A 15,873-nucleotide genomic window follows, 5' to 3' on the forward strand; every position below is an offset into this window, starting at 1 on the left:
ACACAGTAACATAAGCAAAATGAGAAGGCAGAAAAACACACAGCAGGTGAAGGAGCAAGATAAAAACCTACCAGACCTAACAAATGAAGAGGTAATAGGCAGTCTACCTGAAAAAGAATTCAGAATAATGATAGTAAAGATGATCCAAGATTCTATTTCCAATATCCAAAATCTGGGAAATAGAATAGACAAAATGCAAGAAACAGTTAACAAGGACCTAGAAGAGCTAAAGACGAATCAAGCATCAATTAAAAACACAGTAAATGAAATGAAAAATACTCTACATGGGATCAATAGCAGGATAACTGAGGCAGAAGAACGGATAAGTGAGGTGGAAGATAAAATAGTGGAAATAACTGATGCAGAGCAAAATAAAGAGAAAAGAATGAAAAGAACAGAGGACAGTCTCAGAGACCTCTGGGACAACATTAAATGCACCAACATTCGAATTATAGGGGTTCCAGAAGAAGAAGAGAAAAAGAAAGGGACTGAGAAAATATTTGAAGAGATTATAGTTGAAAACTTCCCTAATATGGGAAAGGAAATAGTTACTCAAGTCCAGGAGGCACAGAGAGTCACATACAGAATAAATGCAAGGGGAAATACGCCAAGACACATATTAATCAAACTGTCAAAAATTAAACACAAAGAAATGATATTAAAAGCAGCAAGGGAATAACAACAAATAACACACAAGGGAATCTCCATCAGGTTAACAGCTGATCTCTCAGCAGAAACTCTACAAGCCAGAAGGGAGTGGCAGGGCATAATTAAAGTGATGAAGGAGAGAAACCTGCAACCAAGATTACTCTACCCAGCAAGGATCTCATTCAGATTTGATGGAGAAATTAAAACATTTACAGATAAGCAAAAGCTGAGAGAGTTCAGCACCACCAAACCAGCTTTACAACAAATGCTAAAGGAAGTTCTCTAGGCAAGAAACACAGCAGAAGGAATATACCTACAATAACGAAACCAAAGCAGTTAAGGAAATGGGAATAGGAACATACATATCAATAATTACCTTAAATGTAAATGGACTAAATGCTCCCACCAAAAGACACAGATTGGCTGAATGGATACAAAAACAAGACCCATATATATGCTGTCTACAAGAGACCCACTTCAGACCAAGAGACACATACAGATTGAAGTAAGGGGATGGAAAAAGATATTCTATGCAAATGGAAATCAAAAGAAAGCTGGAGTAGCAATTCTTATATCAGACAAAATAGACCTTAAAATAAAGACTATTAGAAGAGACAATGAAGGACACTACATATCAATAAAGGGATCGATCCAAGAAGAAGATATAACAATTGTAGATATTTATGCACCCAACATAGGAGCACCTCAATACATAAGGCAAATACTAACAGCCATCAGAGGGGAAATCGACAGTAACACAATCATAGTAGGAGACTTTAACACCCCACTTTCACCAATGGACAGATCATCCAAAATGAAAATAAATAAGGAAACACAAGCTTTAAATGATACAATAAACAAGATGGACTTAGTTGATATTTATAGGACATTCCATCCACAAACAACAGAATACACATTTTTCTCAAGTGCTCATGGAACATTCTCCAGGATAGATCATATCTTGGGTCACAAGTCAAGCCTTGGTAAATTTAAGAAAATTGAAATTGTATCAAGTATCTTTTCTGACCACAATGCTATTAGACTAGACATCAATTACAGGAAAAGATCCGTGAAAAATACAAACACATAGAGGCTAAACGATACACTACTCAATAACGAAGTGATCACTGAAGAAATCAAAGAGGAAATTAAAAAATACCTAGAAACAAATGACAATGGTGACATGACGACCCAAAACCTATGGGACGAAGCAAAAGCAGTTCTAAGGGGGAAGTTTATAGCAATACAATCCCACCTTAAGAAACAGGAAATATCTCGAGTAAACAACCTGACCATGCACCTAAAGCAATTAGAGAAAGAAGAACAAAAAAACCCCAAAGTTAGCAGAAGGAAAGAAATCATAAAGATCCGATCAGAAATAAATGAAAAAGAAACGAAGGAAACTATAGCAAAGATCAACCAAACTAAAAGCTGGTTCTTTGAGAAGATAAACACAATTGACAAATCATTAGCCAGACTCATCAAGAAAAGAAGGGAGAAGACTCAAATCAATAGAATTACAAATGAAAAATGAGAAGTAACAACTGACACTGCAGAAATACAAAAGATCATGAGAGATTGCTACAAGCAACTCTATGCCAATAAAATGGACAACCTGGAAGAAATGGACAAATTCTTAGAAATGCACAACCTGCCAAGACTGTCTCAGGAAGAAATAGAAAATATGAATAGACCAATCACAAGCACTGAAATTGAAACTGTGATTAAAAATTTTCCAACAAACAAAAGCCCAGGACCAGATGGCTTCAGAGGCGAATTCTATCAAACATTTAGAGAAGAGCTAACACCCATCCTTCTCAAACTCTTCCAAACAATATCAGAGGCAGGAACACTCCCAAACTCATTCTACGAGGCCACCATCACCTTGATACCAAAACCAGGCAAGGATGTCACAAAGAAAGAAAACTACAGGCCAATATCACTGATGAACATAGATCCAAAAATCCTCAACACAATACTAGCAAACAGAATCCAACAGCACATTAAAAGGATCATACACCATGATCAAGTGGGGTTTATTCCAGGAATGCAAGGATTCTTCAATATACGCAAATCAATCAATGTGATACACCATATTAACAAGTTGAAGGAGAAAAACCATATGATCATCTCAATAGATGCAGAGAAAGCTTTCGACAAAATTCAACACCCATTTATGATAAAAACCCTGCAGAAAGTAGGCATAGAGGGAAGTTTCCTCAACATAATAAATGCCATATATGACAAACCACAGCCAACATTGTCCAGAATGGTGAAAAACTGAAACCATTTCCACTAAGATCAGGAACAAGAAAAGGCTGCCCACTCTCACCACTCTTATTCAACCTAGTTTTGGAAGTTCTAGCCACAGCAATAGGAGAAGAAAAGGAAATAAAAGGAATCCAAATTGGAAAAGAAGAAGTAAAGCTGTCACTGTTTGCAGATGACATGATACTATACATAGAGAATCCTAAAGATGCTACCAGAAAACTACTAGAGCTAATCAATGAATTTGGTAAAGTAGCAGGATACAAAATTAATGCACAGAAATCTCTGGCATTCCTGTACACTAATGATGAAAAATCTGAAAATGAAATCAAGAAACACTCCCATTTACCATTGCAAAAAAAAAGAATAAAATATCTAGGAATAAACCTACCTAAGGAGACAAAAGACCTGTATGCAGAAAATTATAAGACACTGATGAAAGAAATTAAAGATGATACAAATAGATGGAGAGATATACCATGCTCCTGGATTGGAAGAATCAATATTGTGAAAATGACTCTACTACCCAAAGCAATCTACAGATTAAATGCAATCCCTATCAAACTACCAGTGGCATTTTTCACAGAACTAGAAAAAAAATTCCAAAATTTGTTTGGAAAAACAAAGGCCCCGAATAGCCAAAGCAATCTTTTTTTTTCTGAGTCTTTTTTTATTAGTTTCTGCTTTATAACAAAATGAATCAGTCATACATATACATCTGTTCCCACATCCCTTCCCTCATGCATCTCCCTCCTTCCCACCCTCCCCATCCCACCCCTCCAGGCGGTCACAAAGCACCGAGCTGATCTTCCTGTGCAAAGCAATCTTGAGAACGAAAAACGGAGCTGGAGGAATCAGGCTCCCTGACTTCAGACTATACTACAAAGCTACAGTAATCAAGACAGTGTGGTACTTGCATAAAAACAGAAAGATAGATCAATGGAACAGGATAGAAAGCCCAGAGATAAACCCACGCACATATGGTCAACTCATCTTTGATAAAGGAGGCAGGAATGTACAGTGGAGAAAGGACAACCTCTTCAATAAGTGGTGCTGGGAAAACTGGACAGGGACATGTAAAAGTATGAGATTAGATCATTCCCTAACACCATACACAAAAATAAGCTCAAAATGGATTAAAGACCTAAATGTAAGGCCAGAAACTATCCAACTCTTAGAGGAAAACGTAGGCAGAACACTCTATGACATAAATCACAGCAAGATCCTTTTGGACCCACCTCCTAGAGAAATGGAAATAAAAACAAAGATAAACAAATGGGACCTAATGAAACTTTAAAGCTTTTGCACAGCAAAGGAAACTATAAACAAGACCAAAAGAGAACCCTCAGAATGGGAGAAAATATTTGCAAATGAAGCAACTGACAAAGGATTAATCTCCAAAATTTATAAGCAGCTCATGCAGCTCAATAGCAAAAAAACAAACAACCCAATCCAAAAATGGGCAAAAGACTTAAAGAGGCATTTCTCCAAAGAAGATATACAGACTGCCAACAAACACATGAAAGAATGCTCAACATCATTAATCATTAGAGAAATGCAAATCAAAACTACAATGAGATATCATCTCACACCAGTCAGAATGGCCAGCATCAAGAAATTTAGAAACAATAAATGCTGGAGAGGTTGTGGAGAAAAGGGAACACTCTTGCATTGCTGGTGGGAATGTGAATTGGTACAGCCACTATGTAGAACAGTATGGAGGTTCCTTAAAAAACTAAAAATAGAACTACCATATGACCCAGCAATCCCACTACTAGGCATATACCCTTAGAAAACCATAATTCAAAAAGAGTCACGTACAAAAATGTTCATTGCAGCTCTATTCACAATAGCCCAGAGCTGGAAACAACCTAAATGTCCATCATCGGATGAATGGATAAAGAAGATGTGGCACATATATACATTGGAATATTACTCAGCCATAAAAAGAAATGAAACTGAGCTATTTTTAATGAGGTGGATAGACCTAGAGTTTGTCATACAGAGTGAAGTAAGTCAGAAAGAGAAAGACAAATACCATATGCTAACACATATATATGGAATTTTTAAAAAAATGTCATGAAGAACCTAGGGGTAAAACGGGAATAAAGACACAGACCTACCTGAGAATGGACTTGAGGATATGGGGAGGGGGAAGTGTAAGCTGTGACAAAGCGAAAGAGAGGCATGGACATGTATACACTACCAAACGTGAGGTAGATAGATAGTGGGACGCAGCCACAGAGCACGGGGTGATCAGCTTGGTGCTTTGTGACCGCCTGGAGGGGTGGGATGTGGAGGGTGGGAGGGAGGGAGATGCATGAGGGAAGGGATGAGGGAACGGATGTATATGTATGACTGATTCACTTTGTTATAAAGCAGAAACTAATAAAAAAAGTTTTTAAAAAAATGGACAGAAGACCTGAATAGACATTTTTCCAGAGAAGACATACAGATGGCCAACAGGCACATGAAAAGATGCTCAACATTTCTAATCATCTCCGATATCCAAATAAAAGCTAAAGTGAGACATCGCCTCACACCTGTCAGAATGGCTATTGTCAAAAGGACCACAAAAAATAACAAGTGTTGGTGAGGATGTGGAGAAAAGGGAGCCCTACTGTACTGTTTGTGGGAATGTACACTGGTGTAGCCATTATAAAAATTCTATGGAGATTCTTCAAAAAACTAAAAATAGCACTATGATATGATCCAGCTATTTCATCCCTGTGTGTACATCTGAAGAGAACAAAATCACTGATTTGGAAAAAATATATGCACCCCAATGTTCATAGCACCATTAATTACAATAGGCAAGATATGGAAGCAACCTTAGTGTCCATAAACAGAAGATTGGATACAGAAGCTGTGGTATATATACAATGAAATATTACTCAGCCTTAAAAAAGAATGAAATTTTGTCATTTGCAACAATTTGGATGAACCTAGAGGGTATTATGCTTGGTGAAAAAGTCAGACAGAGAAAGGCAATTACTATATGCTACCACTTATATGGGGAATATAAAAAATAAAACGAATGAATATAGCAAAACTGAAACAGACTCACAGATATAGAGAACACACTAGTGGTTATCACTGGGAAGAAGGATGGGGGAGGGGCAATATAGGGGTAGGAGATTAAGAGGTACCAAGTACTATGTATAAAATAAATAAGATACAAGGATTTATTGTATAGCACAGGGAACAGTCATAGAGAAATAGTCAATATTTTAAAATAACTTTAAATGTAGTAAAATATTGAATTTTACTATACTGATTCAATACTATAAAACACTGAATCACTAAGTTGTACACCTAAAACTAACAAAGTATTGTAAATAACTGTACTTTAATAAAAAAATAAAATATAATATTTGAAAAAAGAATTCTGTAAATGTATTCCCTGATACTAGAAACTATGTCAGATGGATTTGAGAAGATGGTAGAAGAGTAAGACGTGGAGATCACCTTCCTCCCCACAGATACATCAGAAATACATCTACACGTGGAACTGCCCCTAGAGAACATTCACTGAATGCTGGCAGAAGATCTGAGACCTCCCGAAAGGCAAGAAACTCCCCACATACCTGGATAGGTCAAAAGAAAAAAAGAAAAGACAGAGACAAAAGGATAGGGATGGGACCTGCACCAGTGGGAGGGAGCCGTGAAGGTGGAAAGGTTTCCATGCACTAGAAGCCCCTTTTTGGTTTGAGACTGCAGGTGGCAGAGGGGGGAAAGCTTCGGAGCTATGGAGGAGAGCACAGCCAGAGTGGTGTGGAGGGCAAAGCAGAGAGACTCCCACATGGAGGATTGGTGCCGACCAGCACTCACCAGCCCGAGAGGCTTGTCTGCTCACCCACCGGGGTGGGCGGGGCTGGGAGCTGAGGCTCTGGCTTCAGTCAGATCACAGGGAGAGCACTGGGGTTGGCGGCGTGAACACAGCCTGAATGGGGTTAGTGCACTATGGCTAGCCGGGAGGGAGTCTGGGAAAAAGTCTGGAGCTGCCGAAGAGGCAAGAGACTTTTTCTTCCTTCTTTGTTTCCTGGTGCGTGAGGAGAGGGAATCAAGAGTGCTCCTTAAAGGAGCTCCAGAGACCAGTGCGAGCCGTGGCTATCAGCACGGACCCCAGAGATGCGCATGGGATGCTAAGGCTGCTGCTGCAGCCACCAAGAAATCTGTGTGCAAGCACAGGTCACTACCCACACCTCCCCTTCCTGGAGCCTGTGCAGCCTGCCACTGCCAGGGTCCCGTGATCCAGGGATAACTTCCCCAGGAGAACGCATGGCGTGCATCAGGCTGCTGCAACGTTACGCCGGCCTCTGCTCACCCCGCATCCGTACCCCTCCTTTCCCCCGTCCTGAGTGAGCCAGAGCCGCCAAATCAGCTGCTCCTTTAACCCCGTCCTCTCTGAGTGAAGAACAGATGACCTCAGGCGACCTGCACACAGAGGCGGGGCCAAATCAAAAGCTGAACCCCGGGAGCTGTGCGAACAAAGAAGAGAAAGAGAAACCTCTCTCAGCAGCCTCAGAAGCAGCAGATTAAAGCTCCACAAACAACTTGATGTACCCTGCATCAATGGAATACCTGAATAGACAGTGAATCATCCTAAATTGAGGAGGTGGACATTCGGAGCAAGATACCTTATTTTTCCCCCTTTTCCTCTTTTTCTGAGTGTGTATATGTATGCTTCTGTGTGAGATTTTGTATGTATAGATCTGCTTTCACAATTTGTCCTAGGGTTCTATCAGTCCGTTTTTTTTCCTTCAAAAATTGTTTTTTCGGGCTTCCCTGGTAGCGCAGTGGTTGAGAGTCCGCCTGCCGATGAAAGGGGCACGGGTTCATGCCCCGGTGCTGGAGGATCCCACATGCTGCGGAGCAGCTGGGCCTGTGAGCCATGGCTGCTAAGCCTGCGTGTCCGGAGCCTGTGCTCCGCAATGGGAGAGGCCACAATAGTGAGAGGCCTGTGTACCGCAAAAAAACAAAAAACAAAAAACAAAAAACAAAATAAAAAAATTGTTTTTCCTTCATAGTTATTTTCTATTTTAGTAACTTTATTTTATTTTATCTTACTTTATTTTATTTTATCCTCTTTTTTTCCTTTTTTTCTATTTTTTCTCCCTTTTATTCTGAGCCAAGTGGATGAAAGGATCTTGGTGCTCCAGCCAGGAGTCAGTGCTGTGCCCCTGAGGTGGGAGAGCCAACTTCAGGACACTGGTCCACAAGAGACCTCCCAGGTACACGTAATATCAAACAGTGGAAATCTCCCAGAGATCTCCATCTCAACACCAACACCAAGCATCACTCAACGACCAGTAAGCTACAGTGCTGGACACCCTATGCCAAACAATTAGAAACACAGGAAAACAGCCCCATCCATTAGCAGAGAGGCTGCATAAAATCATAATAAGGCCACAGACACCCCAAAACACACCAGCAGACGTGACTATGCCCACCAGAAAGAGAAGATATTACCTCGTACACCAGAACACAGACACTAGTCCCCTCCACCAGGAAGCCTACACAACCCACTGAACCAACTTTAGCCACTGGGGACAGACATCAAAAACAAAGGGAACTACGAACATGCAGCCTGCAAAAAGGAGACCCCAAACTCAGTAAGATAAGCAAAATGAGAAGACAGAAAAACACACAGCAGATGAAGGAGCAAGATAAAAACCCACCAGACTTAACAAATGAAGAGGAAATAGTCAGTAAACCTGAAAAAGAATTCAGAATAATAATACTAAAGATGATCCAAAATCTTGGCAATAGAATAGAGAAAATGCAGGAAACGTTTAATGAGGATTTAGAAGAACAAAAGAGGAAACAAGCAATGATGAACAACAAAATAAATGAAATTAAAAATACTCTAGAAGGGATCAATAGCAGAATAACTGAGGTAGAAGAACGTATAAGTGACCTGGAAGATAAAATAGTGGAAATAACTACTGCAGAGCAGAGTAAAGAGAAAAGAATGAAAAGAACTGAGGACTGTCTCAGAGACTTCTGGGACAACATTAAATGCACCAACATTCGAATTATAAGCATCCCAGAAGAAGAAGAGGAAAAAGAAACGGACTGAGAAAATATTTGAAGAGATTATAGTTGCAAACTTCCCAAATATGGGAAAGGAAATAGTTACTCAAGTCCAGGAAGCACAGAGAGTCTCATACAGGATATATCCAAGGAGACACACGCCAAGACACATATTAACCAAACTATCAAAAATTAAATAAAAAGAAAACATGTTAAAAGCAGCAAGGGAAAAACAACAAATAACACATAAGGGAACCCCATAAGGTTAACAGCTGATCTCTCAGCAGAAACTCTGCAAGCCAGAAGGGACTGGCAGCACATATTTAAAGTGATGAAGGAGAAAAACCTACAACCAATATTACTATAACAAGGAAGGATCTCATTCAGATTTGATGGAGAAATTAAAAACTTTAAAGACAAGCAAAAGCTGAGAGAGTTCAGCAACACCAAACCAACTTTACAACAAATGGTAAAGGAACTGCTCTAGGCAAGAAACAAAAGACAAGGAAAAGACCTACAATAATGAACCCAAAACAATTAAGAATATGGGAATAGGAACATACATATCGATATTTACCTTAAATGTAAATGGATTAAATGCTCTGACCAAAAGACAGAGACTGGCTGAAGGCATACAAAAACAAGAACCATATATATATGCTGTCTACAAAAGACCAACTTCAGACCTAGGGACACATATAGACTAAAAGTGAGTGGATGGAAAAATATATTCCATGAAAATGGAACTCAAAAGAAAGTTGGAGTAGCAATTCTCATATCAAAAAAACAGACTTTAAAATAAAGACTATTACAAGTGATAATGAAGGACACTACATAATGATCAAGGGATCAATCCAAGAAGAAGATATAACAATTGTAAATATTTATGCACCCAACATTGGAGCACCTCAATACATAAGGCAAATACTAACAGCCATAAAAGGGGAAATCGACAGTAAGACAATCATAGTAGGGGACTCTAACACCCCACTTTCACCAATGGACAGATCATCCAAAATGAAAACAAATAAGGAAAAATAAGTTTTAAATGATACATTAAACTAGATGGACTTAATTGATATTTATGACATTCCATCCAAAAACAACAGAATACACATTTTTCTCAAGTGCTCAGGGAACATTCTCCAGGATGAATCATACTTTGGTTCACAAATCAAGCCTTGGTAAATTTAAGAAAACTGAAATCATATCAAGTATCTTTTCCAACCAAAATGCTATGAGACTAGATATCAATTACAGGAAAAAAATCTGTAAAAAATACAAACACATGGAGGCTAAACAATACACTACTTAATAATAAAGGGATCACTGAAGAAATCAAAGAGGAAATCAAAAAATACCTAGAAACAAATGAAAATGGAGACACGATGACCCAAAACCTATGGGACGCAGCAAAAGTAGTTCAATGAGGGAAGTTTATAGCAATAAAATCCTACCTTAAGAAACAGGAAACATCTCAAAGAAACAACTTAACTTTGTACTTAAACAATCAGAGAAAGAAGAACAAAAGAACCCCAAAGTTACCACAAGGAAAGAAATCATAATGATCAGATCAGAAATAAATGAAAAAGAAATGAAGGAAATGATAGCAAAGATCAATAAAACTAAAAGCTGGTTCTTTGAGAAGATAAACAAAACTGATAAACCATTAGCCAGACTCATCAAGAAAAAAAGGGAGAAGGCTCAAATCAATAGAATTAGAAATGAAAAAGGAGAAGTAACAACTGACACTGCAGAAATACAAAGGATCATGAGAGATTACTACAAGCAACTCTATCCTCATAAAATTGACAACCTGGAAGAAATGGACAAATTCTTCGAAATGCAGAACCTGCCGAGACTGAACCAGGAAGAAATAGGAAATATGAACAGACAAATCACAAGCACTGTAATTGAAACCATGATTAAAAATCTTCCAACAAACAAAAGCCCAGGACCAGATGGCTTCACAGGCGAATTCTATCAAACATTTAGAGAAGAGATAACACCTATCCTTCTCAAACTCTTCCAAAATATAGCAGAGGGAGGAACACTCCCAACCTCATTCTATGAGGCCACCATCACCTTGATACGAAAACCAGACAAGGATGTCACAAAGAAAGAAAACTACAGGCCCATATCACTGATGAACATAGATGCAAAAATCCTAAACAAAATAGTAGCAAAAAGAATCCAACAGCACATTAAAAGGACCATACACCATTATCAAGTGGGGTTTATTCCAGGAATGCAAGGATTCTTCAATATATGCAAATTAATCAACGTGATACACCATATTAACAAATTGAAGGAGAAAAACCATATGATCATCTCAATAGATACAGAGAAAGCTTTCAACAAAATTCAACACCCATTTTTGATAAAAACCCTGCAGAAAGTAGGCATAGAGGGAACTTTCCTCAACATAATAAAGACCAAATATGACAAATTCACAGTGAACATCGTCCACAATGGTGAAAAACTGAAAGCATTTCCAGTAAGATCAGGAACAATACAAGGTGGCCCACTCTCACCACTCTTCTTCAACATAGTTTTGGAAGTTTTAGGCACAACAATCCAAGAAGAAAAAGAAATAAAAGGAATCCAAATCTAAAAAGAAGAATTAAAGCTGTCACTGTTTGCAGATGACATGATACTATACATAGAGTATCCTAAAGATGCTACGAGAAAACTACTAGAGCTAATCAATGAATTTGGTAAAGTAGCAGGATACAAAATTAATGCACAGAAATCTCTGGCATTCCTATACACTAGTTATGAAAAATATGAAAGTGACATTAAGAAAACACTCCCATTTCCTATTTCAAAAAAAGAATAAATATCTAGGAATAAACCTACCTAAGGGGACAAAAGACCTGTATGCAGAGAATTATAAGACACTGGTGAAAGAAATTAAAGATGATACAAAAAGGTGGAGAGATATACCATGTTCTTGGATTGGAAGAATCAACATCGTGAAAATGACACTACTACCCTAAGCAATCTACAGATTCAATGCAATCCCTATCAAACTACTACTGGCATTTTTCACAGAACTGGAATCAAAAATTTCACTATTTGTGTGGAAACACAAAAGACCCCAAATAGCCAAAGCAAACTTGAGAACGAAAAATGGAGCTGGAGGAATCAGGCTCCCTGACTTCAGACTATACTGCAACTTTACAGTAATCAAGGCTGTATGGGAGTGGCGCAAAAACAGAAAGATAGATCAATGGAACAGGATAGAAGGCCCATAGATAAACCCACGCACATATGGCCACCTTATCTTTGATAAAGGAGGCAAGAATATACAGTGGAGAAAAGACAGCCTCTTCAATAAGTGGTGCTGGGCAAACTGGACAGCTACATACAAAAGAATGAAATTAGAACACTCCCTAACACCATACACAAAAATAAACTCAAAATGGATTAAAGACCTAAATGCAAGGCCAGACACCATCAAACTCTTAGAGGAAAACATAGGCAGAACACTCTGACATAAATCACAGCAAGATCCTTTTTGACCCACCTACTAGAGAAATGGAAATAAAAACAAAAATAAACAAATGGAACCTAATGAAACTTAAAAGCTTTTGGACAGCAAAAGAAACCATAAACAAGACCAAAAGACATCCTTCAGAATGGGTGAAAATATTTGCAAATGAAACAACTGACAAAGGATTAATATCCAAAATTTACAAGCAGCTCATGCAGCTCAATAACAAAAAAACCAAACAATCCAATCCAAAATAGGCAGAAAACCTAAATAGACATTTCTCCAAAGAAGATATACAGATTGCCAGCAACACTGAATGAATGCTCAACATCTTTAATCATTAGAGAAATGTGAATCAAATCTACAATGAGATATCATCTCACACCAGTCAGAATGGCCATCATCAAAAAATCTATAAACAATAAATGCTGTAGAGGGTGTGGAGAAAAGGGAACATTCTTGCACTGTTGGTGGGAATGTAAATTGATACAGCCATTATGGAGAACAGTATGGAGGTTCCTTGAAAAAGTAAAAATAGAACTACCATATGACCTAGCACTCCCACTACTGGGCATATACCCTGAGAAAACCATAATTCAAAGAGAGCCACATACCAAAATGTTCACTGCAGCTCTATTTACAATAACCAGAACATGAAAGCAACCTAAGTATCCATCAACAGATGAATGTTTAAAGAAGATCTGGCACATATATACAATGGAATATTACTCAGCCATAAAAAGAAATGAAATTGAGTTATTTGTAGTGAGGTGGATGGACCTAGATTCTGTCATACAGAGTGAAGTAAGTCAGAAAGAGAAAACCAATACCTTATGCTAATACATATATATGGAGCCTAAGAAAAAAAAAGTCACAAAGTACCTAGGAGTAAAATGGGAATAAAGATGCAGACCTACTAGAAAGTGGACTTGAGGATATGGGGAGGAGGAAGAGTAAGCTGTGACAAAGTGAGACAGTGGCATGGGCATATATACACTACCAAATGTAAAATAGAGAGCTAGTGGGAAGCAGCCGCCTAGCACTGGGAGATCACCTTAGTTCTTTGTGACGACCTAGAGGGGTGGGATAGGGAGGGAGGGAGGGAGAAGCAAGAGGGAAGAGATGGGCTTCCCTGGTGGTGCAGGGCTTGAGACTCTGCCTGCTAATGCAGGGGACACGGGTTCAAGCCCTGGTTTGGGAAGATCCGACCTGCCAAGGAACAACTAGGCCCATGAGCCACAACTACTGAGCCTGCACGTCTGGAGCCTGTGCTTTGCAACCTGAGAGGCCGCAATTGTGAAGAGGCCCATGAACCGCGATGATGAGTGGCCCCCGCTTGCCGCAACTAGAGAAAGTCCTTGCACAGAAACGAAGACCCAACACAGCCAAAAATAAAAATAAATAAATAATTAAATAAAAGGCTACTATTAAAAAAAAGGAAGAGATTTGGGAACATATGTATATGTATAACTGATTCACTTTGTTATAAAGCAGAAACTAACACACCATTGTAAAACAATTATGTTCCAATACAGATGTTAAAAGAAAAAAGAAATTATGTCAAATATTCTTTTTTTTTTCTTGAGGTACACGGGCCTCTCACTGCTGTGGTCTCTCCCGCTGCAGAGCACAGGCTCTGGACGCACAGGCCCAGCGGCCACGGCCCATGGGCCCAGCCGCTCCGCGGCATGTGGGATCCTCCTGGACTGGGGCACGAACCCATGTCCACTGCATCGCCAGGCGGATTCTCAACCACTGCCCCACCAGGGAAGCCCAATGTCAAATATTCTTTTTATTTATTTATTTATTTTTTTTTTCTTTTTGCGGTATGCGGGCCTCTCACTGTTGTGGCCTCTCCCGTTGCGGAGCACAGGCTCCGGACGCGCAGGCCCAGCGGCCATGGCTCACGGGCCCAGCCGCTCCGCGGCATATGGGATCCTCCCAGACCGGGGCACGAACCCGTATCCCCTGCATCGGCAGGCGGACTCTTAACCACTGCGCCACCAGGGAGGCCCTCAAATATTCTTAATAACATTAATAGCCACATACTGTTGCATGATATTGCAGAAGGAGCATTGGAGTCAGATTCAGGTTTTAATACAAACTGCCATTTATTACTTGTGTAACCTTGGCGGTTACTCAACCTCTGAACTTGAGTTGGCACACCTGCAGGTTAAATCATATATGCAAAGTACTTGGCACAAAATAGATTACAAATGTTAATTTTATTTCATTCATCTGAAGCCAGAAAACTTAAGTTTAAATCCTCACTTTGCTACATATTACCTATATCAAGTGTTCTCAAGGAAGTCATTTAACCTTGCTGAACTCTAGTTTTCTCATTTGTGAAATAAAGTTGCTATGAAGATTATATAGAACTGTATATTAAAATGTACCTCCAGATAGCCTGCTAAGCAATGCCTGCATACAGGGCAGTTTTAAAGAAAGAGAAAGAAAATATATCAGTCTTACCTCATTGCCACATTACTTCCATCTATGACAACTGGCCTCAAATTGTCACTGTTGTCTATTTCATCTTCAAGAGACTGTTCAGGGCTTGCAACTTCTCTGGAGCTGGGACCCCGAGGCACTAACAAACTCAAGTTGACTTGCCCTTCCAAATCACCTTTGTTTCCAAGTCTGACAAGCTCTGCCAGTACATCATTAATAAGCGATTCTGGACCCAGCTTGTTCAGCACTAATTGAATCTGTTCCTCTGCATAGCCCAGCTTTAAAGCAAAATCCATCTTGGTTTGGTATTCTTTTTCCAAGTCAAGCTTCCCATCCTGTAGAATGCTACTCTGGGAGAAGCTTGGATGATCTAGGCAGGGTGATCTACAAAGCTGGCGGTGTGGCTTAGAGGGAATCTCCTTTTTCTTCAACTGAACATCTCCAGGTTGGCAGCTGTTGTCATTACTGCTGCTTTTAAGGATCATCTGTTCAGGGTCACTCTCAGAGCTCAACAACTCTTCAGAATCAGCATTATGCTGCTCTGTGCTCTCTTGCTTAGGCTGCTGCTTCTCTTCCTTGGAGGCATTCTTCTTCATTTTTGGTGTTTCCACTGCAGCGGTGGCCGTCATCCCGTTCAGTGGGCAATCTGAGGTCTAATCAGCTCTTTTTCTTTTTAGCCTTCTTGCAATCCATGTACATTGGCCTCCCTTTGTGTAAAATGGGGTGGTAGTGATGGCGCAAGGGTTTGCCTGTTTGGTTTGTTATGTTTAGATGTTACCAGTTCCTACAAATAAACACACATACCATAATCATGTTTAGTAAACTTATGAAAAAGTATTTTAGAGTACAGTGTTTTCTTCCTAAGAAACTACAGCTGTCTGACATTATATTTTTCTGCTTAAAATGATTGGACTCTTGAAATAATACCAAGCATCTTTTCAGACCACAACAATATGAGACTATAAAATCAACTA

The 15,873-nt window shown here is 39.3% G+C and overlaps 1 protein-coding gene across 1 annotated transcript in view; it reads right to left on the reverse strand.

Moving 5' to 3' along the window:
* ZC3H12B (zinc finger CCCH-type containing 12B) overlaps positions 1 to 15,528 on the reverse strand; it is a 46,642-nt gene extending 31,114 nt beyond the window's left edge. The window contains exon 1 of the mRNA XM_060087571.1: positions 14,921 to 15,528. Within this exon, the coding sequence (XP_059943554.1) occupies positions 14,921 to 15,528 (608 nt within the window). The remainder of the gene's footprint in view (positions 1 to 14,920) is intronic.
* Positions 15,529 to 15,873: the final 345 nt, after the last annotated feature.

This window comes from Mesoplodon densirostris, chromosome X (genome assembly GCF_025265405.1).
Source record: "Mesoplodon densirostris isolate mMesDen1 chromosome X, mMesDen1 primary haplotype, whole genome shotgun sequence".
In the NCBI taxonomy this organism is placed as follows: Eukaryota; Metazoa; Chordata; class Mammalia; order Artiodactyla; family Ziphiidae; genus Mesoplodon; species Mesoplodon densirostris.